The following is a 25,514-nucleotide window of genomic DNA, read 5'->3' as shown; positions in this document are numbered from 1 at the left end:
CATCCCTTCACAAGCACAGACGTGCACACATACTGACAGCCATCCGTTTGCAAATGCAAACATGCACACATACTTACACCCATCCATTCACAAGTGGACACCCATACTCACAACCATCCATTCACAAATGCAAACATGCACACATACTCACAACCATCCATTCACAAGCGCACTTGCGCACATACTCACACCCACCCATTCATAAGCACACACTGATGCACACACATACTTATACCATCCGTTCATAAGCACAGATGCGCACACAAACACACTCTCATACCCACATACATGCACACACTTGAACTCATGCAAAAACGCATATATTCATACACAAAAGCACCCAAACTTTCAAGAAGGCACTGACTGGGCCACAGCGGTGATGACATGATCAGCAGGTTGTGCGAGGGAGAAAAATAACCGATTATAGAGGCTTCTGGAGGGAAAGCAGAAAGAGAGTTAGCCAATGAGAGGAGGACTTACCTAACTCATTACTGAGTGTGGTGGGCATCATTGGGACTTGCAGATCGCACCTTGCTCTGTGACAAGTTAGGGAAGGGTGATGTGAGAATCACTGATAGACAATCACTGGGCATTTCAGACCTTAAGCAAGAAGCTACCAGGGTTATCAGTGATGCTACCCCTCATCATGATAGGGAGGATCCTCAACAAGCTTTGCCGGGCTGATGATGTCACTGCTCTCAGGCACATGCACATTAACATATGTAATGCGGCTGGCTACCTGACCTCGACATGGTGAGGGTCTGTCAGCGTGGCCTTTTACTTATGAGGTTTTGAAAAATGGGATGGGACGGGAGGTGGCAGAGCCCATTTGGCCATAATGATGGGCTGCCTCTGGTCTAGTTGAAGCCCGCTAATGTGCACAGCTTGTCATATATGATGTTGTAAGTCCAGCACATCCGGAATCATATGGGTAGGGCTAATGAGGGTGATGGTTTGTTCTTTAAATGCATACATTAATATTGCAGAGCACTACTATTCTGTTGGAGTACCCTTGTAATTCCTTGAGGTAGTAAGCAGAATATTCTAAATCAACTGTCTTCTATTCCCTGACCTCAGTAATTAATGCCCAAGAAAGGAGGCATTGTAACCAGATTTTTTTTCACAGCTAGATTTTCATAAAAAGTGTTGAGCTAAATGTTCAACATTTGGATTTTAATGCAGTGTGAGTTAAAAGCAAAGCTCCTAACACTGTTCCCTCGTGGTTCTAACAACCTACATGAAAGTGTGGTAGAACTAATATGTTGACCAAGCCCCTGTGGCTTGGCTTAAGAAAGACTGCTGGAATACCTAAGAATCAGATCTAATTCAGCCAGGCAATCATGAAACAAATGGATCTTTTTAACTGTAGATCAAACATTTAAGTACACCGTCCTTAATTCGCAGGTTTGGGGATTGTCTCATCCTCTCCCTTCCTGTAATTGTGATAGGAGCAAGCAGATAACTTTCTCTGTAAAATAGTTGAGTGTATAATAAAATAGTTATCTCAAGAAAAAGAGATCCTTAAAAAAAAACTGGGACCTCAGTACTAGTTATACCCTAGTCTTGAACCATTTTTGTTTGCATAGTGTGTTGAATTACTTTGCAAAACCATCTGCATCTCATGTCCTGCTTGACACGTTATTGACCTAACATGCCAAAATAGGACATACGCTTCTCTAGCATTTATTGATGTGCATCTAATCTGTAACACCAGTAATCTACATGCAGTCTGTGGTAAAATAATGGGCCTGTGTGTTATAGTAGAAGGCTTGTTAAACTTTGGTGGACTTTGTCTATGGTAGTCTGACCAACATGCGTTTGGCCTTTAAGACTGATTACAACCTTTTTCAGAATGTACCATAGCAAGCAGTGTATTCTCTGTGGAGCTGGATGTGCAGAGAACACTTGCTTATCTATCATCATCATAACATTGTTTTGAAATGAGACCGCCCACATCTTTAGCCAGCTCTGCTTTCCCTTATTGGTGAGTTGGTGAATATGCTTGGGCTCTACTCCTAAATCTGCGCTCTTTTGGAAAGTTAGCACATATTGCAACTACCTTCCATGTGGGCTTTGGGATCCATGTAATTCTCTAAGACTGCCATTCGTAAAAGGGATCAAAGACTGCTTAATGTTGGAGACTTAACTTAGAAAAGATGTAGTTCTGCAGAGCCAGACTGAAACTATAAAGCTGTCTTTATCATTGCAAGGAACTCAGAGCTTCACTGAATCTCAGGGATACGGATCACATTTCTGAACAGTGGTGATGTGCTCAGGGTCTCCCATCTTCTCTTTTTAGTACTTTCCTACTGAGCTTTTGTTGACATTGATATTGTTCACCTAGCTTCGGCCAACAAATTGTACCAGGTTCCCTTAGAGCACATATTATAACCCTGACATACAGGTGACAGATGTGTATGTCCGTCACTCAGGTGTATCACATGCATGCATGTTGAGATATGAAAAAGATAAATACATGTTGTCCAGCCACTTTGACATAAAGACCCTTATCTAGTGTTCGTCAGCAGTGTACAAATTGTGGTATATGCTTGGTAAATAGAATTTCATGCATTTCATGTGTGAGAAATTGGGTTGTTGGTTGACTAGGGTGTGAGCCCTGGTGAAGCAACAGCCACTATCCCTTGCAGGGTGAACCATGAAAAGTCACTAAATTAACATGTGCGTATCCCTGGGTAGCTTGGCACAAAAAGCAGCCAGGCTTAACTTAAAGGCAATGTGTAAAGTATGTGTGCAGTACATAAGCAGTAATAAAGTGAAAACACGGCACAAGAAAAATCCAAAAATAGTTTAGAAAAATAGAGTACATTTTAATAAAGCATTTGATGCCAAAATGACAACAATCCAATCAGTAGAACCGAAATTCTGAATTTTTAAAGTTTTTAATGAAAACTAGTGCCAACCATGGACATCTATTCGCGCGAGACCGGGTCAAAGTCGAAAAATATGGCCGACCTTGATGGAGCGCGGTTCCGATACAGGAAGTGGATTGGGCCCAGTCAGCGCTTATCTTCGGACTTAGAAGAAAAAATATCTGAGAAGGTAAAGTTCAGTGGGTTACAGCTGCAGGAGGTGTTCAACAAGGGAGTATTCGTCGTCGGATGGCCTTGGGTCAAAGCCGCAGTGAAGACCTCTACATTTGGACTTAGTCACCGAAAAGGATGTTGAAAATCTCCAGCGAGACGAGGCAGAGAGTTCTGGCCGAAGACAGTTCCACGAGGTCGGATACTTCTTTGGTGAAGGACCGCTGAAAAGGATTTGCTGCTGTGAAGAAGAACGTACCAGAAGAAGCCGCAAAGTCAATCCAATGGCTATACACCTCAGGTGGGTAGGCAAACAGGTGGGTCCCGGTCTCTACGTGGTTCTCAGACCTCCCAATGTGGAATTACAGCTTATCAAATGCAATAAGGAATCCTCAATGTTATCCTTTGGTAGGGGAAGGCCTCACAGTAGTGAAAATCGAATTTGGAAGTTTTTCACCACCAGGACATGTAAAACTTAAAAGTAAATGTCTAACCTTTTAATTACACTGCACTCTGTCCTATGGGCTACCTAGGGCCAACTTTAGGGGTGACATGTAAAATGGGAGTTTAAGGCTTGGCAAAGTGATTGTAATGCCAAGTCGGCATGGCAGTTTGAAACTGCACTCAGGCTGCAGTGGCAGGCCTGGGACATGTTTTAAGGTGCTACTCGGGTGGGTGGCACAATAAGTGCTGTAGGCCCACTGTCTATATGGTATACCACCCTACAAGGGACTTACAAGTAAATTAAATGTGCCAATTGGGTCTAAACCAATTAAACCATGTTTGAGACTAGAGAGCACAAGCACTTTAGCACTGGTTAGCAGTGGTAAAGTGCACAGAGTCCTAATGCCAACAAAAACAAATTCAGCAAAAAAGTGGAGGGTAAAGGCAAAAAGTTTGTTGGTGACCCTGCAGAGAGAGCCAGATGTGCATTTAACACATTTTTTAATTTCCCCAAAATTAGTATTATCATATAAAGAAACATGGTGATGTTACTTCATTGCAGGGTAAGAGGCCCATGCTAGTTAGCACCGAGAATAAAACGTAGTGCTCCCTTTGCAACTTTAGAATTGGGAAAACATGAAAAAACACAGATCATGATATTACTGCGAATGTCCCAACATTATCCAGGTAAGGGTCTACGGTTTTGCCACGAAAGTGGAAATAGCTGCTACCACTAGATATCCATGCTTTCACTTTCCTGGTACACAGACACTATTAAATCTGCATTATACATACCTCTCTTGAAGTTGTGTGAGGACTGAGTGAGAATGTGCATAACATTTTAGTGAAAGTGCACTGTCCAAGAACAAGATTTTCTGCACAACTGTAATACATGAAGATTGAAAACCCTCAATTCAGAATCCATCAGAGACTATAGAGGGCAGAGAGTAGTGAAATCTTAAGGGCTCTGCTTAAATCTGATGTTCTCAGCGCCTTGAAGAGTTGTGGAGGGCTCTATGGCAAATTTGTCTGAGGTATGATTAATCAATCATGCAATAGAAGTAGTGGCACCTGAGGGATAGCTCTGCTGACTAAAACCTCAGACTGTCACATCAGTGTAACCTGAGGGATAGCTTTGCTGTGTAAGAACTGAGCCTTTGTGTTCTGTTTCTCTTTAGGGAAAGCTTGGTAGTCTAAACCCAAAGTCTGTTGGTGAGTGTAATCTGTGAGTTACCTCAACTCTGTGAGGCCAGTGATGGCAAGAGGTAAGAGAGATGGATGGCATGGGGGATGATGGAGTTACTCTAATAGTATCTTGTTGATTGGTCCACTAAAGTTTTGTTGCACAGTTGCCTCCTCTGTACCAAGCAAGGGATCCGACAACCACTAACGCAAGACCTGTACTATATGCTAGTCTAGAAATAGATTTGGTGCTTTCACATCCTCATAGGGATTCATGGACACTTTGGAGTTTTATTTTCGTTAAACCTGACAGTTGTTCATCTCTTTAGGGCTAGCTTAACTCTCAGGATGAAATTTCTGGTCATTAAGAAGGTTGCCTGTCAATCCTTAAGGCGCTCTGACTGCTTTGGGCCTAACCTGGTTCCTACTCACCAAGAAGACTGTTTATCTTGATGGTGGACAAGCATGACATCCTCATGTTGCTTTCCTTCTGGACAGCAACCCTCTCCAGCTAACACAATCTGGCAAATTTCGAACACTCAGCCCATTTAACTGTGAAATACAAAACGTATCAAATACACTGATACTTATATCTGCCATGCCTGCCTCTAGCTCCCCACCCCCAGTGCTACAGTATACCAACATGGTATTCCCCCTGAATGCAGTGTACCCCAGTGCCGCCACATGTGTGGCTACCAGAAAACCCGCATAGGACTCATCCTTCAGAATCAGATTTACCTGTTGCTCTAGAACATGCAGATCCATGCATTCTCATACTCACCTTTTTTAGGAGGAGCTACACAGTGGTATATTTTCTTGGGTCCCATAACTATAGAGCATCTGCTGTGCACTGGCTATTCATTATGAGCAGGGCCACTGGAATTATGCGGCAGGGGAGGGCCTAATTATGCGGTCGGTTTGAGTACATTATGGGGCTAGATAAGGCAAATCATACAGAATATTGTGTCACATTTTGTGATAGTGTTACTTCATAATTATGTCATTTTTACACTTGTTAACACTGTCTGGTCATTGATTGGCCTTCAATAGTACTGGTTTAAGACCCAAATATAGCAATTAGCAATGAAAAGGTGACAAGTCAAATTTTGCACAAGGTCTTCTTCTGTGAGGCAACACATGTTCTTGCCTTTTTCATAACTTTTGAACAGCTTGAGCTATAAACAATTTTTTTGTTAAAATATGCAGTTTACGCAACAGATGATGGATTATGTGGCAAATCTATAATTATGCGAAAATGCCACAGCTGTACAATTGCATAATTCCAGTAGCTTCATTGCTTAATTTTAGTGCTCGGCACCGGCACTTATTTGTCAACACATGGTGGTGCTGTTTGTGTAATATAAAGATGAGCACAACAACAGTTGTTTAATAATCAGATAGACATTAAAATAACTAGTACCTGCCTCGCAAGTCATTCCTATAGCTTTGGGGGGCCTTGAACAGTCTGAATTGTTAAACGTGTAGCAGTGTGATGGCTAGTGGTTGTGTTTGTACTCTCATTGGCAGTGCTAGCAGTGGCAATGGGTGGTGAAAGCTGGGCTCGCCTCCTGATGAGGGCCCTGGCACTTATTGTTTTACAAATTAAGAACTGAGTGGCCCTGATTATGAGCCAATTCATTATGGGTTTGTATTCTCCCATGGGTCTTGTCGCTAGTAAGGCAATCATTTTGTTTCTTTAGATATTGAGTCCGAGGATGGCATGACAACTATTCTTGTGCCTTATTTCCTTCAGTATCTAATAATTCCTAATTTCAATCTGTGAATTCCCTTGCTGGAGCTGTTTGTATGATTGCAGGTAATGGGTATTGCCAGAAATCGGCATAATTGTGAGTGTGAAGCTGTCCTACCAGCTAACTAAGGTTAGAAAATGAGTCATTAGTTGTGTGGCCTGCACAAGTAATGGGTGTACATTTGTCCTCCACAGGGAACCTAACACCCCATTGTAGCGCTTGACTCTCATAGGTTAGCGTCTAAGGCCTACCCAACGAAGGTGGTGTGAGCTAGTAATCACCATTCACAGATACACAATATTAACACTTAATTAGGTCCTGGGACCTCTCCTTCTATCATGGGGGAACGCAACAGCACTCCCTCGCCGTCTTCATTTTCTCTGGCCCATGGATGGGGTCCTGGGCCCCTGCTTCATGTCGGGGGAAAGATCCACTGCACTTCCCTTTGTTCTCGTGCTTCTCAGGGCAGCCCCTGGCCCTGACCCACCCCGGGGGCCAAACTGGAACCGGCGGTGAACCCCACGTGCATCATTGCTGAAAAGGGGTCAAAGGTCGCCAAACTTTAAACGGGGCCCCGTTTGGCTGATATGGATGGTCTTCAGCTCATTTTGCTCCTGGTGGTGAGCCCTAGCCACCTGGAGCACTTTAGACCTCTTGGTCCTAAAGGGTGACAAACTTTGCAGGGAACTGGTCTCACTGGCTCCCTGAGCCAGCCTTCTGCTTGCTCTTTCTCTGGACTCCTCTTATTCCTGCACAGAAGCCAAGTCTTTCCCCCAACTGGCCCTCTGGGTGTGGGTAAGGGACCAGCTTCCCTGGTCCTGGGGTGTGCCCCTACTCGTCCTGGGCTCCATCAGTTTCAGAGTCCTGGGGCCAGATGTCAGTCAGGGGGTGCATCCCTCTGACTGTCCAAGGCAGCTTCCTCCAAGCGAAGTGTGTCACAGAAAAGCATAACCAAGAGAGAGCTCTCTATCCAGTGCAGGACCTTTTAAATGGGGGTGAGAGTGTCCAGCAGAGCTCCGCCTCTGGTCTATCCTGAGGTGCCAGATCACCTCTCCACCCCTATCCCAACCTTCCTGCCCAGTCTTCTAGGATAGCTCCACCCTTCACTGACATTACTACCAGGGCTGTCTCCCAGTAAATTTTCAAAGGAGACCTCCCTCTGGTTTGGCTCCAGAGATCTGCACTCCCTCCGTTGTTGAGATCCCTGGGGTAGGCCCTCTTCCTGGCCAGGATGACAGTTGGCCGATTGATGCAGAGCAGTTCTCCCCATTCCTTCCTCCTTCAGAGCTGACGTAAGCACTAAATGCTTCCTTTGGTGGGTCAGGCCTTTGTTCCTGCAGCTGGAGAGAAAAGTAATTAATCCATCCCATCAGGTACACAAGAGGTCTGAGCTCTGCCCATGAGCTGAGGCAGAGAAATATGACACTCCTCGATGACCCATTAGCTGTACAGATATGCTTCTGGACTTTACAAAATTGTTCTTTTCACACAGATTACAGTGTACATTGATGCGTCCCTGGAGTCTGTGGACCCCAGGGAACAGGAGCTGCGCCATAAGGCAGCCATTCCCATAGACGTATAATGGAGTGTCACTACAGTCAAGACACTAAAGCACACTAGCTTTGCCTACATGTGTACACGCACATTATAAGGCCTATTCCAGGTCACCACCCAACTCTGCATAGTCTCTTCTGCACCAGGCTACCAGTTCTTGAGCTGTGCATGAAAGAAGTCTCCAAAAGTGTAGCCCTCATATGTGTGCATATGTGTGTGCACATGTGTAACCAGCCAAATGCCTCTCATCCTTGCTGCATTGCAGTGGCCTCATCTTAACAGGCGGACACTGGTGGTAAACACGTGCAGTTTATTTTACTATGGGTTTACTGTGGATGAGTCACAGGTTATAAGGCACTCTCACAGTAAAAGTTCAAAAAACAGTGATTAAAAAGCGAAAAATGCAGGTTGATTAGATGGTCAGAACCACCATCTCAAACTAAGCCAGTTGACAGCTTTATATCAAACCTGCAGCCAGTCTCCTCTCATCTAGTCATGGCTACTCTCCAGCATCAGTGTCTACTGTCATGCTCTGTGTCTGCTATGCCAAGGCTTCTCCTCTGATATTTAGACATTTGGCTGAAGACAGATAGGCCAAGGCAGCAGGCACAATTTGTTGTCTGCAAAATGATTCTACTGTGAACAGAGTAATGTCTCTACCACGGAGACATTATTACCATTGCCCTCATCATTCAAGATATCTTCTGTAATCACAATCCATTGGTGTGTTTGTATGCATGTGGAATTTGAATAGTATAAACCTAGCTGAAAGGTTATCTATCAGAAGATAAGGTACCCTTTGTTTAAATAGGTGTATATTTGGAAACAGTTGGCAGTGTTTTCCTGAAAACAAGTTTTTAACTTCCACAGGGAATTTCACAGGCCAGTCTGTATTTTTTAGGCTAAACTTTCAGTCAGGAAAAATACCAAAAGACCAAAAATGGGCCTTGAATGCATTTTATTTTGTAAAAATCCCTGTTGAGTTACCAGCCCCAACACAGTTACCTCTCCTCCTTTAAAAACGGTGTTACATGCCCTTTAATGCTCACATATAACAAAACAGTACCTTTCCCACATTTATGTACTTTTTATTATTGTGCAGCCACCATATGGAAAGTCCTCCCCCTCTTGAGACTTTTCTATGTTCAGTAGGGTTATTGTTACATCTATAGGAAAAAGGAGAAAAAAAACTTTTGTTTTATATTGCGTGAGAAGAAAAGTTCTTATTCGGTTACCTTCAACTGTCTTTTCTCACCTCTTAGGATGTCCTGAACGATAAAATATCGTATCCTGATGGCACCTTCATGGACTGGGAGTTTAAAATATCAGTGTTGTACGACATTGCCAAGGTAAGCAGAGACTAAGAGATAGAGAGAGACATGGAGGAGTCAGCAACATTTTTTTTTTTTTTTAAACATTTTATTAACACATACAAAAACAAAAATGCACCTTCCATCATTACGGAATATTCCAATGCAGTACCTCTGGTGGCATATTGGCCCATCCTGACATGCAACAAAAACCAATACCAATATTCATACATCCCCTTCCCGCTATATCCACCCCCCGCTTCCCCCCGCCCACACATCCATCCCACATCACATCCCTCCCCCGGCCGCGAGAATGGCGTAGCTTCGGTTTCGAGTCAGCAACATTAATATGTCATGACTCTCATGCTGCCTGCTTACCGATACTGTTTACAATTAGGACTGTGCCTGATTTCAGTTTTTTCTCTTTGCGGCAAGAGGAAGAATATCCTGAAGCAAAGCTGCCTTTTTCAGGGGATCTGCTTGCCCCTGCCACTAGTTGAAAAACAAACAGTGAATAGCAAACAGACTTCAGTTAGATTACTGGCCTGTGTCACACACAAAAGCAACTGGAATATTTACAGAGAGAGGAAAAAAATTGATCCTATCATAGGAAGAAAGGTCTTTCCTTGTACCTCTTGGATATCCAAAGATATTGGACTAGATGCCTCAGTCATTCTGTCGTGACATGCTTCATCATAGGCGCCTATCCACTCACTGGGAGGATGGTACCAGCAGGGCGGATTCAATCAAAGATGGAATGGGAGTTCTTAGATTAAATCAGACTGGATATGCAGGGATCCAGATGAAAGGTAAAGAGTTAAAAATACTTACAGGTATACCCAAAGTATTCCTTTATTCATAGGGTACCTGAGATATGGATAAATAGTTCCTTGGGGTTTTGTATTGAATGTAACTGTTCAATTAAACCTTGTGTATGGATGCCAACATGTTTGAGCCCACCCTAATAGTCCGTACGGGTCTGGGGCCTATATCAGGGCTATTTAATGTATCCCTGCCTTACTGCGCATGCATACCATGCACATACGTGAGGCCTAAAGCTCTCACCTGTCTCGATCTTCTATCCTTGATGGTTGCCCTTATTTTGGGTTTCTCAGGGGTGATGTGGTTCTGGAGAGTGGTGTTGTCCTTTAGTCACACTTTCATCAAGGATCGAGCACTGTGGGTATACCTAATATCTCCGTCTTCCATACCGCGCCGACCCAGATGCTATTGACTTTGGGAGAGTGCAGCATTTCGTGACAACAGATTACTGGCCTGTACAGGAGTCACAGGAAGTTTGTTACAGTGCTAATCAAATGCCTGACCCTATTCTGATTAGTTGAAAGCGTGATCAATCAGATTGTAGAAACTAAAGATATCATACTGCCAACCATTTCACCCACAATAGATTTCCTGTGTTAGAACCATCCTCATTGTCTATTGGCATCGTATCAGAATTGTGTCCACATCTCTCTGGACCACACAGCAGCAAAGTCAGAGAAGGGACAGCCAGCTCCCAATAAATGTGCTGTTCTATATTCAGGCACGAAATCCATCCTTTTCCAATGTCTGCCAAAGTGACATCTCTCATGGTTTCACTGAAACAGCAGGTCCATCCTTGAAATCATGCTGATGAAATGAGGGCATCAGGAACATAATTTAGCCTGAAGCATTCGTTTTCATCAGCATTGGGAACCTCTGCCTCTAGGCAATGCCCTGCATTTCCAGACATGAGCGGCCATCATTTGGCAATACTTTAGCATCCCTCTTTGCTTAGTTATCTCCCTGATTGGTTCCTTTGCTGATCAATTAGTTCAGGCTGCCTGCTTTGATTTTTAAATGTGCGAATAATCTTGGCATTTGAATGCCTATATTGCCAATTTCCTGGACATATCCATATCAGCTAAATAAGCTACAGTATCCATCTTTCATTTCCTTACATTCAGTCCAATTACTTGGACACTTATTAGATATTTGTGATCTGCTATGTCGCTTTTGTTCATAAGTACACTTGTAAAACTTTCACAGTATAATGTATTTATTTGCCATCAACGTCAGAGGGATCAAAGATGAAAACTTGTCAGTGGAAGTATGGCTGCTCTGAGTTCATTCATGCAATACTAAGGACCTTTGTGTGTGTTAGTACATCAGTGTGTATATGGGTTTGCTCAATGTCTTCCAGGATCATCTCTGTTAAGGTCAATGTTCATGCCTTCTCTTCTCTGCCTGATGCTGGGCACCAGTGTTGTGTGGGTTCAGTCACCCGCTTGGCCTACAATGCCATATGATTGCACTGCATGTCATTCACACTGGCACCCTGATGAACTACAAGGGGGCACACAAATTCTGATATGGGAACATTAGCATTGTAACATAGACATTAAAATGGGGCAGGGAATGAATACCCAAACAATGAGTTTGTTGCAGGGATTCTGCACATACACAGAACTATGCGCAGGAAAATTGGACCTCGGTGTATAGAAGCTAAGCCCTCCCACCACCTTCGTGCCCACAAACCCAGGACCTACAAGCTATAGTGTCTCACTCGCTCTCCTACACACTCATGACGAAGCAAATGATTAGACACTCCAGAACACAACACTCCCAGATCTCTCAGGAATCGCAGTAACAAGAAACACTATTGCGCTCACACTCTTGGACCTGTCCACAAAAATATAGTTTTAAATGTTTATTTCAACTATTGTGCTCTAAAACACAGTATGCCAGCCACAACCAGCAGCAAAATGCATAATAACAATACAGTTAGCATTGCAGCGAGGCCATATATCATAAAGGGAGATGTCATCATATAAAGACAGTGGGTAAAGGACTATGAGGCCTAACCACCCTCCCCTTGGCAAGAAGAAGTATTATTATATAATAGAAGATCTCTGGGCTTTGTCAGCAGACCCCATACCTTAGTGCCTAGATGGTATATCTACATCATAGGAACAACATGGCTCTTCTCCCTGGAAAGCTCCCTCTCCAAGTATCTGTTACCTAAACATGCATCCCCATAATATCAAAGCACAAGTTTCCAGCAGCAGCTGTGCTAGCATGTTTTGTCTAGGTGCTAGGGACTGACCAGAATGGAAAAACAAGGGGCATTGTTTATCGACCTTGCTCACAGTGTTCAGACTGAACTCCAGGAACAGGCAAAGAACAAACCAAGCAGACGGTTCTCATGTGAAAGGCATAAACAGAGTCCTGCAAAACAAAGCCATGTAGTAACGCGCGCAAAAGCAGCATCATGGCTGCCAGGGTCATGCTAACCTAGTGTTGTCGTTAATGTCCCTACCGGCCAGGTGACAAGTTAAAATCACATTCATATTACTACAGGTAAACCCACTTATTGTCAGATGGTTTCCACATCTCCTCGGGCACCTAGAGGTTACTGGGAAGTACTCTTGGTGGCTACCGTAGTACACCAGTATGTCTGGGTACTATTACATTGTAGAGGACAGGCCCACCTGGTCAATAACTACCCGGGAGTGCCCCCCTTTCTTTTGGATAGTATTGTTTAAATTGAACCTAACTGTACTGCAAAAAAACGTTTGCAGCTCAGCACACGTCACTAAGATGTTCATAACTCTGGAAACATTTATTGGATTCACATAAAATGAGCATACGGGGTGTACGTCTTATGCAGTAACGTACTTTGGTGACTTAATTTACATGAACTTTATGAAATTCAATGATGCGCAAGTTTGCAAAAATAAAAGATTTCATTCAACTTAATGCAACACGGTATAAAGAACTGCTGAATAAAAGTTCCATCTGTTATCTTTTATAAAACAATTCCCTACCCTAATATTATACTATTTAAGTACTTCATTCAGTTGCACTATAAAGTTTTATTACATGTTTATTTTGTATGTGAGGCACATTAACATTTTTGTTAAATAGAGTCAGAGCCGCAACTTAAAGCATAATCACTGTGTTCACTACAGGAATACTACTACCATGAACAAGAAATCTTCAGCACTGAAAATGAATGAGAAGGGGCGTTGGTACAGGCCTGAGTGCAGGAATAAAAAAGACTGAGGCTGCCTTCCATGAGCTGAGGGTTCCCGGCCTACATAGTGGTATTGCTTTACGGTGTTAATAAAGGGGTGACCTGCTGCGATCGCCTGATTGAGGGCCTACAACGGTGCAATACTCCCACTCCACTTGCAGATACGAATATATGGCGGCCATTCCTACAGGAAGTGACACCTGAGACACTGCCGGCATAGGGACAGAACGCTGTAGCTTTGAGAAACAGGCGGACCCTACAAAACCCTCCCCGGTGCTGAATAGGACTGAGGTGAGGGGTGCCACGGAGCACACACATAGACGGTGACCCTCTGCCAATACCTGTGTCTAAGGACGGCGGTGGCGCGAGACAGGAAGACCGAAAGGCCGCAAGAGGAGGATACTCCCCATTGGCAGGCAGCGGCGATTACTGTCTCCCCCCCTTAGTGACCAGACATACACCCCTGCACTACAGATACTATGGGAGGCAGAGGACAACGCATGGTGCAAAGTAACCGTTTGGACAAGTATGCCTTTAATAAGGAACAGCCGGACACACCTGCTTAATCCCCAGGTACTGAAAGTGGCCTACAGACTGCAAAGCCCAAGGAGGTCACGTTGCAAGATGTGATGACCGCCTTACAACAAATGCAATCATCCATTGGCACTATCTCCTGCGACATATCACTGCTACGAGCAGATGTCTCTAAAATGAACACTAGAATATCAGAAGTGGAAACCACCACCGCAACTCTCTTGACTGACACAGTGGCCCTGCAACAGCAAGTGCGCCAATTAGAATTGGTAACCAAACAGATGGCAGAAAAACTGGATGATCAGGAGGGGCGCTCGCGGTGCAATAATATTCGCCTGGTTGGGGTGCTGGAAAGCGTCAAAGGACCAGCATTAGATCTTTTCATAGAAGACCTGGTCCAAACCCAACTGCAGCCGCGTGGGCTCTCCAGCTTCTACTCGGTGGAAAGGGCCCATCGAGTACCGGGGGGAAAACCCAGACCGGGGGCCCCCCCAAGACCTATTCTGGCACGCATCTCCAATTTTAGAGATCGGGATACAATTCTGCAGACGGCCAGAATTGCTCCCCCACTACGGGTGGACAACAGTAGTGTGACCCTCTACCCAGACTACACAGCTGCTGTGACAAAGCAACGCCGTAACTTTCTGGAAGTTAAAAAGGAGTTGCGCAGCCGAGAACTTAAATACGCAATGCTCTTCCCAGCAAAACTAAGGGTAGAGGCAGAAGGGAAAAGCTGTTTTTTTACGACGCCGGAGGAAGCCCAAGACTGGCTGGAGGGGTGGCGCTCAGCCAAAGGATCCAATCGACAAGGAACAAGGCAGTGGCAACAGCCCACCTAGTCAGCCCTAGAAGCAGTAACAGAAACTGAAGCATTGGCAGGCACTCACCCAACTACTAACGATGACTCAGATTGATACCTTGCATAGTGGAACTTCGAACCATGGGGAACGCTCCACGTCGACTTTGCCGCAGCATAATCAGGAAATACATGCGTCGAAAGGAACGCAGCGGTCTAACGCCAAGAATTCAGTCGGACAATGTGATTCCAGGTCCTGCGAGCTGAGAGAAGCACTCCGCTGACAGCACGTGGTGGTCCCATTGATAATTGAGGACTGGGCCGGACTATCTGATGGTGCAGTTCGATCGTGATGGACTATGAGGAATCAAAGGGAATGGCCGGGGGACGCGGAGTAACTCTCCCCCTTACACAAGTACAAAGTTATGGGGGCAAAGCACTCTGCTAAGTTGGGGTGGCGGGGGGTAGTTCTAAATCCGCTGTGCAGGGAGGCAGGGAGGAGGGAGGGGGGAAGGGTGCAGTTAATGGGGTTCTTTTTTGTTTTAGTTTTACTTATGACGAAAGGTCCAGTAACAGAGGTCACGCTTGGAGACAACACAGGGAATACCGTACAGACAATTCAAAACCTGATAAAAATCAATGACAACCATGACACAAATGAACACGGTGATTGGTGACTCAGACCCCCAGGTGCAGGCCTCCCGACCGTCCTGCCTTCCGTTTGGGGTGCTGTCATGGAATGTGAATGGCCTGGGAGATAAGATAAAGCGAGGCCTGGTCCTGCAGTACCTCAGACGTAAGGGTCCCGCTGTTGCACTTCTCCAGGAAACACATCTAACGGGGATGGCCTGCAAAGCTTTAGATAGACGGTGTTTCAAAATGACAGTGCACTCTGACTTTACCTCCGGTTCTCGATGGGTGGGGATCTTAGTCAATAAGCGCTTCCCGTTGATCATAAATGGGGCCCACAAGGATGACCAAGGGCAATTTGCAGCGATAACATGTCAATGGAACGGTAGAAGCTACAACCTAGTGACAGTCTACATCCCACCGACGCTACACCAGACTGCCTCCCTGGACCTGGTGAAATTCCTACTGACACTCCCACATGGCGAACTGATAATGGGGGGTGATTTCAATACAACCATGAACGCATCCATGTATAGAAAAACCCCTAGGGATTCCAGTAGTGCAAACCTCAAACTGGTGGAATTCATAGAGGCTCTAGGCCTAATAGATGTCTGGAGGGCTAGATACCCGACGGAGCAGCAATATACATTTCATTCCGGATTACATAATAGCCTCTCCAGACTAGATTACTTCTTCACATTAGCATCAGGGCTGGTAGGAATGACAGAGATTACATATTTACCCAGGGGTATATCGGACCACTCTCCAGTGCTCATTACATATACAGCTTCCACCCCGAGACGGCGCAAGTTGTTTCCACTACACCCCTGATACCTAAAAAATCACAAAATCAGTAGGGATCTCCTCAAAACGACAAAGAACTATTTTGAGGAAAACCAATATTCGGTCCCCTCTCCAATGACACTATGGGAGGCCTATAAAACGGTACTTCGAGGGCACGCAATCTCCCTAGTTACGGGGCAGAAAAGGGCTCAGCGACATCAAATTGAAAGTCTGGAATTAGAAGTATCGCTGGCAGAGGCAGCCCATGCGGCAGACACTAATGAAGAAACAACACATAAATTGCACTTGGCACAACAGGCATACAAAGCCTACGCACGGGAAGAGACAAACAATACGCTCACTAAAACACAACACACTATTTACGAACTAGGCAACAAAGCGGGTAAGCTCTTGGCATAGCTCGAAAAGAAGGAGAGGGCTAGTAAATGGGTGGCACAGATTCAGCTAGAAGATGGACAGATAACGACTGAACCCCAACAAATAACCGAAGCGTTAGCAGCACATTCCAAAAAGATATATACCCCAACAGCCACAGCCACGATAGATGACAATATTGAATTTCTCAAAGACATACACATGCCCACACTAACCCCGGACGCGACAGCGGCTCTGGAAGAAGACATAGCGCCGGAAGAACTCGCACAGGCCATAAGCGCATTGCATACAGGAAAAGCCTTAGGGCCTAACGGAATTCCAGTGCAATTCTATGAGAAAGCAGCACCCCAGCTCATACCACACTTAGTGCCATATGTAGGTAGCATAACATTTACCGATTCATAAATACCGAATTTTACCGATTCGGTATTTATGAATCGGTAAATAGTATGTAGGTAATTAATCGGTAATCATTACCGATTCGGTAAATATCGGTATTTATGAATCGGTATTTACCGAATCGGTAATAATGCATCCCTTCCCATTGATTCCTATGGGCCTGGAGGCCTATAGGAATGAATGGGAAGCCAGTTACTATTACCGATTCGGTAAATACCGAATCGGTAATAGGGGAGGCATTATCATGGGTGGCAGGGTGTCACATTGAGACCCTGTTGCACCCCTGATTCGTGCATGTGTGCACATGTGGCGCACATACATGCCCTAAGGGCATGTATGTCTGCCACATGGCACTTCACAAATTGCACAAAAATGCTTTTTTAAAGGTATTCGTCATTTACCATCAACTTGTAGTTGGTGGTAAATAACGAATCCAGACACCAATTATGCACTCACTTGAGTGCCCCCTACATAGCATTTCTGGATTCGGTATTTACCGAATCGGTATTTTACCGATTTCTTAAAATTCCGATTCGGTAAATACCGAATCCAGAAATCAGCCACCTACATCTCAAGTGCCTCAATACCGGTCGGTAACGGGATATTTACCGAATTTCGGCCGTTACCGACCGGTATTTGGCTTCCTACATATGGCCCTTAATATGTACACATATAGTCTAGAGAAAGGGGTCCTACCCAGAGATCAGCGCCTGGCTATCATAGTCGCGATTCACAAGCCTGGCAAACCACCACATGAATGTATGTCTTATAGGCCGATCTCCCTGATAAACGCTGAAGCAAAACTTTTAGTAAAAACACTGGCCACGAGATTACAGCCGCATTTCACCACAGTGATCCACCTGGATCAGTCCAGATTCATGCCAAATCGCAACACTGGCCTCAATTGGAGACGGCTGCATAGTGTTATCGCACGCAGATCCACTATAGAGGAGGACTCAGTTATTCTATCACTGGATGCCCACTGTCGCCGCTCCTTTTTGACCCTGGCCGCATGGATACGTCAAGACCAGGTAATACGTGGGTTGAAATGGGCGGTGGATTGGGACGATCGCATTTCGCTCTATGCAGACGATATACTGTTATACCTGGCATCCCCGGGGCGCTCAATTAACTGCCTTTTAGACATCCGACATCATACGGACGGGTCTCCGGATACACCATAAACTGGACTTCTTTATGTACTACACGGCTCCCCACCGCGACTTCCAAGGGGATGTATACTTCAGATAACTGACAGTGGTTTTAGATACCTAGGGGTGTGCAGAACACATGACAAACCTCAGTTTATAGAGCAAAATCTTACACAGCCCCTGATAAGATTTAGAGGAGACGTCAAACACTGGTGCTCACTGCCACTGACTTTGTAAGGAAGGGCAGCCCTCTTTAAAATGATGGGACTCCCCAGGTTCCTCTATGCACTACAGAATACACCGTTCCCAGTCACCCCAGCATACTTCACAGCGATAAATGCAGAAGTGACCAGTCTGCTCTGGGATGGGAAAACGCCCCGTGTAGCCATGCATCAACTTACAAGAAGTTGGTATGATGGTGGCATTGCCCTCCCTAACATCAAAGTGTATTATTGGGCTTCCCAGCTTGTTGCCATAAACCAATGGCTTCACATACCCTAAGAAGACCCAGCATATCGAATGGATAGACACCTATTGGGTACTGTGGGGATTATGGGAGCACTGTACAATGAGGTCAAGAGAAACAACCTCACGGCTCCGACGGCGCACACTATCCATATCTGGTTTGAGGCACAGTGGACACGAGGGTGGGAAGGTGTAGTAACGCAGGCAATGCCATTGTGGGACACAAAAAGATTGGGTACACTTTGCAACACCAAAGGCTTTCGACAGTGGGACCTGATAGGGATATCAAAGGTGGGGGACCTGTGGAAGAAGGGGGAAATGGTCACATTTGCACACTTACAGGCCACATATGGACTGGCAAAGACAGAAATATTCCCTTACATGCAGATCAGACACGCACTTATGTCATTGATTTCACCGAGTACACGGCTCGAAGAATCCTCGCCACTAGAAGATCAGCTCCTGACAGATCACCTTCACAAGAAGGCCATCTCCCAAATCTATTGTGAAATTATAAATAACCGGCCGGACGCTAACGCGGTGCTGAAGACCAGATGGGAATCAGAAGTGGGTGAATTAGACGAAGCAGATTGGCAGGAGGCGCTTGCGTCTCCTAAGGAGGCAGCGATATCATCTAGGCTCAAGTTGGTAAGATTTTACATTGCACGTACTATACACGGACGCTGTTACACAAAATAAACCGGATGGACACACCACTTTGTCTTAGGCAATGTGGAGTGTCAGGCACACTCTTCCATACCCTCTGGCTCTGTCCGGAGATTGCGCAATATTGGAGAGCGGTGATGCACACACTCTCGCAGGTCACGGATGATCATGATTCTCCCAGAACCAAAACGATGTCTTCTTAATGTGTGGGAGCCCACGGACTTAAATAATACAGCTCAGGACTGGGTAACACTAGGCATGACTTTGGCGTAGCGGAATATAGTGCAACCCTGGGCATCTCGACAAAGTCCTACCCTCCACCAGTGGTGTAATGACATGGATACAGCAATGGTAGTGGAGAAGTCCGTTTATACTCACAGAGGGTGCCCCTAAAAATGGACAAGGGTGTGGGGAAAATGGAATACCTATCATGGAAATGTATGTGAACCCCCGCATGAGGATTCTGTGTCATAAATTAGTGAATGACCACAATATAACTTACTATGGTTGCGAGATATTATGCAGTTTATTTGCAAGTTACTACAACTCCCACAGACCAGTCTCCAATGTTTACACGTAAAGTTGTAATTTTGTATAACATGCGGCACCTCTCTGTATGCACCGTAAAATCCTACTGTACTAGATGCAACTGTTATGTTATTCTAAATGCTAATAAAATTTGTTTTTTTAAAAAGAAAATGAATGAGAGAAACCTCTAAAACAGTGCTTAATTTGAGCCTGTAGTTTCCGATGCTTGTCACCGGCAATTAATTACCAGAACCTGCACTTATGACAGCTGCCACATGACGGCGCTGTTTGTGCAATTTAAAAATGAGCAGAAAAAACAGTTGTTTGTTAATTCAATATACATTAAAAACAACTAATACCTGCCACCCAAGCTATTTTTACAGCTTTGGCAGGCTCGAACAGTGTGGTTCGTCACACTTGTAGTAGTGTGATGGTTAGTAGTTGTGGTCGTAAAGTGGCAATGTGTGGTGCAAACTGTAGTGGCCTCCTGACAAGGGCCCCAGCACTTATTTTTTTTACAAATTAAGCACTGCTCTAAAATACATATCAGATTCTGCAGTCGGAGACAAGAACTCCACACGTCAGAAGATAGATTAGGGCTATCATTTTCCGCAGTTATAAACTTACTATTAAATCGGAGTTCATGAATAGCAAAAAAAAGTAAACTTACAGAAAAGTGTACATTTAGCTTTGTGAATCAGGTCCACTAAGTCTTCTTCACATCACTATGCCCTTATACTCCGAATGCAGTTCATGGGATCACCATTTCCTGCCATTTTGTTTTAACACAAGTTGTTTGATTTAAGTTAGATAAAGGGCACATTGTAGCCAGTCTAGCCTTATGTTGCCTATTAGTGCTGTGCTTACTTAGAAAGTTGATTGATGTGTAGGAACCAGCATGCTGATGTACACAGGCATGGAAGAAACCTTACTCACACTTTATATGTCAATGAGCCAAAGTTTGGGCTGGCTACATTCAGGACACTTCACTATTACACCAGTATGTAGGCTTATGGAACATTAACATACCATGCAACATGTGAGGGTCTTGGAAGAAATACTGAGGGCAAGCCCTCAGTCAAGGTTAAAAAATTACAAACAGTATACAAATTCTGTTTTATAACAGGGGCACATGGACTTCTCCAAAATGTAAGGGGAAGATCTCCACTTATATCTGGGGGGAATTTATACTTCTTGGAGGAAAGATTTGGAGGTCCCATTTGCAGTGGTAGTGTAGGACTGCTTTCAGGATTATATTGCATTGTGAAGTTCACATCTTGGAAAGATATCACACATCTCAGAAGTGTAGAGTTAACACCATTCAGCGCCATCATCCGCCTCATTTGTCACTCTTCACAGTGAGGTGTGTGAATAACGTTATTGGCTTGAATGTCTTTAAAGCACAGATAACAACAAAGGGGACGATTCCAATCTCGCTTAGTAAGCCCTCCATATGAATCGGACCTGGAGGGCTTTCCAAGTGAGACGCGCTGTGCGAGTCCAACCGAGCGAGTACGATGCAACCACATGGTTACGGACTCGGTTCGGCCGGACTCCCATAGCACTCTATAGGAGCTTGTGTACGGACGCGTACACAGGCTCCCATAGCAAAAAAGGGGTGGGTGGGGAAAAGCGTACATACCGGTGCAGGCACCCCATTTTACCCGCCATACTGTGCATGCTTGGATTGGGGGGACCCATGCGCACCAGCACCCGCCCGGGACCGATTCGGAGTGCTCTGGATAAAAGGGGGCCTGCTCTAGCCCCCCGAAGTCCCATTCCGACAGCTGCTTACACTTGCTGAGACCGAGTCGATACAGGTGTCCCAATTGTGCATCGTACTCTCCCGTTCAGAATCTGGCTCCATTGTGCGGCACGATTTGGCACCGCACAAGTCGGATGGATAGATTTGGGTTCTTAAACAATTCAGTTGGTGCGGACGCGATCTTCGCATCGTACTTGGTCGTTTGTAACAGGGGACGATTCAGACGGAAAGATAGGCTCCAAATCGGATTTGCTCTTTAGGAATCCCATTCGGAGGCCTTCCTTACGAGATCGGAATCGGGTCCAAAGTGTTAACGTTCAGTGGGTGACCACGTTTGTTCTCTAGGTACCTGATAATTCAGTAATTCAGTTTACTTAACATTGTGCTCAAGTGCAGCTATTTTTCGCCATCGATCTGGTGCAATGCGCTTATTATCTTCAATGAATAAAGATGGGAATGATAAATTATTTTTAAGGTGATTTGAATATCTGCCATATTTAAAAAATTTAATATGGGATAGTATACACCCTGCCATACGTTACAGGAGTTCCATGACCATTTTGAGGAATGAGGCCAAAGGCCCAGTTCCTTTATAAGGTTATGAAATTCTGAGGTGACTTACATTATCCCTATTATGTACAGCAGGGGTACTTTATTCGTTAAAACAATATATGCTCACACCTTCACCTTTCCCACAAACCACTTAAATCCTTGGTGCATATGTCTTTCTTATGAAAGAGATAGCCATGTTTACAAACATAAAGAATAACAGTCTCTAGTCCTAAATTAAATGCATCAAAAAAGCTGTTAGATATTTGTTGCATAAAGATACTAGAGGCAGTTTAATACAAGTTATATTTCAAAAAATAAAAACGTGCAAAAGAAACATGCAGGAAGATTCTAATTTTTCTATAATTCCTCAAGGAGTGCAATAAATAAACAAGTTTGCTACAGATCTACTTCCAGCTTGTAACTGTACAACTAGAAAAACAGAGCAAATGAAAAAAAGCAACATTTTGCTTTCGTTCTTTAAACAGCTGATATAAAAATGTTCGGTGACCGGACCTGCCTTGCACCTGGACTGCTGGTTCCTACAGCAGGCACTGAGACCTCAGACATAATTTCTTTATTACCGGGACGGGGTGTGTCGCAAGTCACCATCTATAAAAGAATTAGAGACAACTATTTATTAAGGAACTGCAGATTCAATGTATTATTAAAGACTATGAGGCCCTGAATCACGAAATCAGTGAAACGTTATTCTGAGGCATGATTTTCAATCACAAAACAATTTCTGACAAGTCAGATACTTTTTTTGTGATAGTGCTATTAACATTTTAAAAGAAGATCGTTCGTTTTGTTTTCACTATTCGATAAGAAATAGAACTTCACATTTTTATCGGATTAACTTGGTCAGGTACAATTCCAACATATATATTAAATTGTTTAATTGAGATTTCCTGTGATCCTACACATTTACTTTGTTTATTTTTTAACTTTATAAAATGTTATGGATTTCTTTATTGTTTGAACTTTTCTTCATCGCTTTTATGTACTTTACAGTGAGATGTGAAAGGCGAGTGTATAAACTAATATACTACATCACTCTCTCTTCCACACACAGGGCATGTCCTACCTCCACTCCAGTAAAACTGAGGTCCATGGACGTCTCAAGTCCACAAACTGTGTTGTGGACAGCCGCATGGTAGTAAAGATCACAGATTTTGGCTGCAACACTATTCTGCCCTGGAGAAGAGGTACTTCAAGACATAGTTGGCAGTTTGCTTGAATTTCAGTAGCAATGGACCTCTTTCAGGGGAATGAGTTCAGAAATACAATGGAGGATATGTATTAGTGCCACAACTTGGTCAGAGATTCTCAAGTACTAAGGCCAACATGGACTAAGTAAAGGATGACCTCCTACTGCCATGATTGTAGGTGGTCAGCTCAAGTATGGTAAAGCACAGGGAAGAAAGGCCATTCACAAAAAGTGTAACTTCCTTTCTCTGAGAGGCTTGTGAGTTTCAAGATGATTGTCCTTCTTCAGTTGATCGAGATCCTTATGTATTACTTTTTTATTCGTGATCCTAGACAAAAGTTCAATCCGTTTCAGAAAAATAGCAAAGGTCGATCTGTTTCGGATTTCAGTAACATTTATTTATTTTCATTAGGTGTCATAACAATAGCTCAGAATCAGAAAAACAGAACATAGTCTCAAATCGACTTACTTTATTGTGAAGGGATAGCCGTTACAATTTATTATCACAAGTGAACAATAAATAAATCAATAAAAATGCTAATATGTTTTATGAAGTAAATAACGCCTGGATGGTCTTTAAGCAATGCATCCTGAATGTATCAGTCACCTTTAAATTAATATTTAAGTCCATGACTAGTAATGCTTAAGACAAGTATCCAGTAGCCATCTTGTTATTTTGATTAGTCGTTGAAATATATTTTCCGTACCTCCAGGCAGTCTAAATACATTCAGCTGCACTTTGACTTCATAATTTTTTATAGGAGACATATGAAAATGAAGTGAGAGGCTGCCTTTGACTTGTACAGACACACAATCAGTTGCAGAATTATTGAAAAGCTTTCAACTGACTTTGAATAGACAGTAACAGCGAGGGTTGTGTTCTTCATTTTTGTTACAGTATTACTAAATCTTCAGGGTAGGTATACCGCTGTGTTATTGCTGTACCACAATTGAAACTACTGCAGGAAAATGGAATCATAACAAGTGGCATAAGATGCTTTCCTGGCTTCTGACAGAGGCAATTTCCAATTCCTTCCTTACAATACAAAAAAACCTCTAACTAGAAATAATTGAACTTGGTTCTAGATATAATCAGTAGATTTGTAGAGTGCTTCTTGTCACCCGTGAGGGTATCCAGTTGCTGACAGGGTCCAGTTGATTAGCCAAATAGCCAGGTCTTCAGGGACTTTCGGAACTATCGATGAGATGGGGAGGCTCGGAGAAGAAAGAGTAGCGCATTGCATGTCTTCGCTTCTAGGTAAGAGAAGGAGCGACCTCTACACCTGCTACTTCGGATGCGGGTGTGAAGGTTAGAGAAAGGGAAGCAGAGGGGAGGTGTCTGATGAGCTGATGGAAGTTCAGGCGATGGTTCAAGTTGTAGGGTCTGCAGTTGTGTGGGCCTTGTATTGGTGCGGCTGGAGCACGAACTGGCATCTGTTTTGTACAGGGAGTCAGTGGAGTTCCCAGAGGTAGGGGATGATGTGAATTCATCTAGGGAGATCTAGAATGAGTCTGGATGAGACATTCTATATGGTCTGTAGTTGTCGGAGGTGAACTGCGATCCCTGCGCAGAGAGCATTGCCATAGTCGTCAGCTGTAGATGAGGGCCTGAGTGATGTTGTGTCTGGAGCTTTGGGGTATCCATTTCAATATCTTACCAAGCATTCGGAGCATGAAGAAGCTGGAGGAAGGAAAAGAGTTGATCTGAGTCATCATGGTTAGCTTGTTATCCAGAATGATGCCTAGGTTACTAGTGTGATCAGTGGGGGTAGGAGAAGGCCCGAGTTCTGAGGGCCACCAGGAAGGTGTGCCAGGGGAGCTTTTGTTTCCGAAGATCAGAACCTCTGTCTTGTTGAGCTTCATGCAGTAATGGAAGTTGGTCTTGGTATTGGTGGTGTCTTCAGAGAGGGAGAGGATGAGTTGTGTGTTGTCGGCATAGTCTATTATGTTGAGTCTGTGGGTTTTGATGATGCTGGTCGGAGGTGTCATGTACGTGTTGATGAGGGTGGGGCTGAGCGAGGATACTTGTGGTACTCCACAGATGATTTCCTTGGATTTGGAGATGAAGGGGAGAAGGCCGACTTTTTGCATTCTTCCAGTGAGGAAAGAGGCAATCCAGCTGAGAGCAGTTCCTTGATGCCTATTTTGTACAACCTTGTTATGAGTGTGTGGTGGGAGACCATATCGAAGGCTGCAGAGAGGTATAGCAGGATTAGAGCCGCAGTCTCTCGTCGGTTGGGTACGGCTTGGATGTTGTCGGTAGACTATCTCAGTGCTGTGGTTGCTGCAGAATTCAGATTGAGAGAAGTTGAGTAGGAGGTTTCATTCCAGATATGAGGAGAGCT

General features: G+C 44.2%; 1 protein-coding gene across 2 annotated transcripts in view; it reads left to right on the top strand.

The window, feature by feature from the left end:
• GUCY2C (guanylate cyclase 2C) overlaps positions 1–25,514 on the top strand; it is a 489,600-nt gene that overhangs the window by 308,964 nt on the left and 155,122 nt on the right. For both annotated transcript variants that reach the window (XM_085601431.1, XM_085601430.1), the window contains 2 exons: positions 9,235–9,321; positions 23,035–23,167. In XM_085601431.1, the coding sequence (XP_085457557.1) occupies positions 9,235–9,321; positions 23,035–23,167 (220 nt within the window). The remainder of the gene's footprint in view (positions 1–9,234; positions 9,322–23,034; positions 23,168–25,514) is intronic.

The sequence above is a fragment of the Triturus cristatus genome, chromosome 4_2 (assembly GCF_964204655.1).
Source record: "Triturus cristatus chromosome 4_2, aTriCri1.1, whole genome shotgun sequence".
NCBI lineage: Eukaryota > Metazoa > Chordata > Amphibia > Caudata > Salamandridae > Triturus > Triturus cristatus.
This window is presented reverse-complemented; position numbering and strand designations above follow the sequence as displayed.